General features: G+C 35.1%; 1 protein-coding gene across 1 annotated transcript; it reads left to right on the plus strand.

Moving 5' to 3' along the window:
* Positions 1-440: 440 nt before the first annotated feature.
* On the plus strand, positions 441-1,192 carry LOC118732597 (protein NYNRIN-like; the record flags this gene model as incomplete). The annotated part of the gene is made up of 1 exon (XM_036461725.1): positions 441-1,192. A coding segment is annotated over one exon (752 nt), but the record flags the coding sequence as incomplete, so codon positions are not given.
* Positions 1,193-1,959: the final 767 nt, after the last annotated feature.

The raw sequence follows: 1,959 nt of genomic DNA on the forward strand, positions 1-1,959 counted from the left end.
AAAAAATATAACTGCAGATACTTTATCTCGCATTGACTCTTTAAAATCAAACAATAACGTTATTAATTTTGAACATATTGCGGATGCTCAACGAAGTTGTCCAGAATTACAAGATTATCTTAACTCCTCCACAACCTCTCTAAAGTTGAAATCCATTCAACTTCCAGATTGCTCAAAACAAATTGTATGCGATTTTTCAACACAGTACGCTCGACCTTTTGTACCAAAGTCATTCAGGAACAATGTGATATTGAAATTTCACAAAATTGCGGATACAAGTGCTAGATCAACTTTCAACACTGTTCGACAACGTTTTGTATGGCCATACATACATGTAAAGAGATATTGCAAGGCTTGTCACAAACTGTATTCAATGTCAACGATCTAAGGTTAGTAGACATTCAATATCGCCCTTTGGTAAACATTGTTTGCCATCACAGCGATTTGAGCATATTAACATAGATCTTATTGGTCCGCTTCCACCATCAAATGGATTTCGATTTTGCCTTACAATCGTTGATCGCTATAATAGATGGCCTGAGGCAATTCCTATCACAGATATTAACGCAAAAACTGTCGCACAAGCATTAATCAGTGCTTGGATTTCACGTTTTGGAGTGCCTATCCGTTTAACTACCGATCAAGGAGGACAGTTCAATTCAAATCTTTTTAATGAACTTTCACGGATACTCGGAATTGATCACCTTCGGACTACCGCTTACCACCCTCAATCTAATGGCATTATTGAACGTTGGCATAGAACTTTAAAAGCATCGCTAATGTGTTTTGATACTCTTAAATGGACTGAGCATTTACCGATTGTACCTTTGGGCTTAAGATCAACATTCAAGCAAGATATCGGATCCAGTCCTTCGCAAATGGTTTACGGCACTGTACTTAGACTACCCGGCGAGATGTTTATTGATAGCCTTTTCAAGCCACAAGATGAATTCGTAAAGGAATTTATTGAACTGATGAAATCCGTCCGTCCTGCAGACACAGCTCATCACTCAATTAAAAAACCGTTCATTAATAGTAGATTAAATGATGCGACGCATGTTTTTATTCGAGTGGACAAAGTACGTTATTCATTTACACCACCATACGATGGTCCATTTGAGATAAAGAAACGTTTTCCTAAATTTTATACAATTTTGGTTGGAGATCGGCCTGTGAATATATCTGTTGACAGGTGAGCGGGCTTCACTTTCATTACATTGGATAAAGCTGATAGTACAACCTCAAACAGCACTTAATCAGTTCGACTTCCAAAAATTAATTATTGAAAGTAATTTATAATTTTAACAAATGATACTGTTCTTTTAAACATCAAGTTGTGAAAATAAAATGAGAGTTTGTTCAGAAGTTTGAAGAGAAACATCTTTTTCTCAAATATATATTATCTCTATAGTTTAACTCCCCCACGGTAATCTTCTGCTTATTTGCGTAAAGCCACCCGTGCCATGAGTAGGTCATTTGCAATTATAAACGCTTATGACTAAAAGGGACCAACGCGGGCCTTCCATAGACAAATAATACCTATAGTCCGATGCCAAATACCATAAATACACAGTCTGCTAAATAAGTACGCAAAAGTAACAAATATATACAAGAATACATCTCGCGCGAAAGCGCCAAAAAATAAAAAATGGAACGAAGAATAAAAAAAATGCAAATATGATGCAAATACAAATGCAAAACAAACAAAAAATAAATAAAAAAATAAAAAAGAGGGAAAGTGAATTCTCACAAAAAAATGGGAAAAAAGATTGCATGAAATTAACTTCTAGAACCAACTTTCATTTTTCGCATTAATCACTTACCACTAATTAATTAGCAATTAACATAACTAACTACTTCACTACTGGGTTCCCAAAGAAAATAAACAATAACAAAAAAACATGCAAATCTGTCAATTCTATCACTACTCACCCCATGCAACTCAAAACTAGAATAAGG

The sequence above is a fragment of the Rhagoletis pomonella genome, unplaced genomic scaffold (assembly GCF_013731165.1).
Source record: "Rhagoletis pomonella isolate Grant_MI unplaced genomic scaffold, Rhpom_1.0 Rhpom_scaffold_23032, whole genome shotgun sequence".
Lineage (NCBI taxonomy): Eukaryota > Metazoa > Arthropoda > Insecta > Diptera > Tephritidae > Rhagoletis > Rhagoletis pomonella.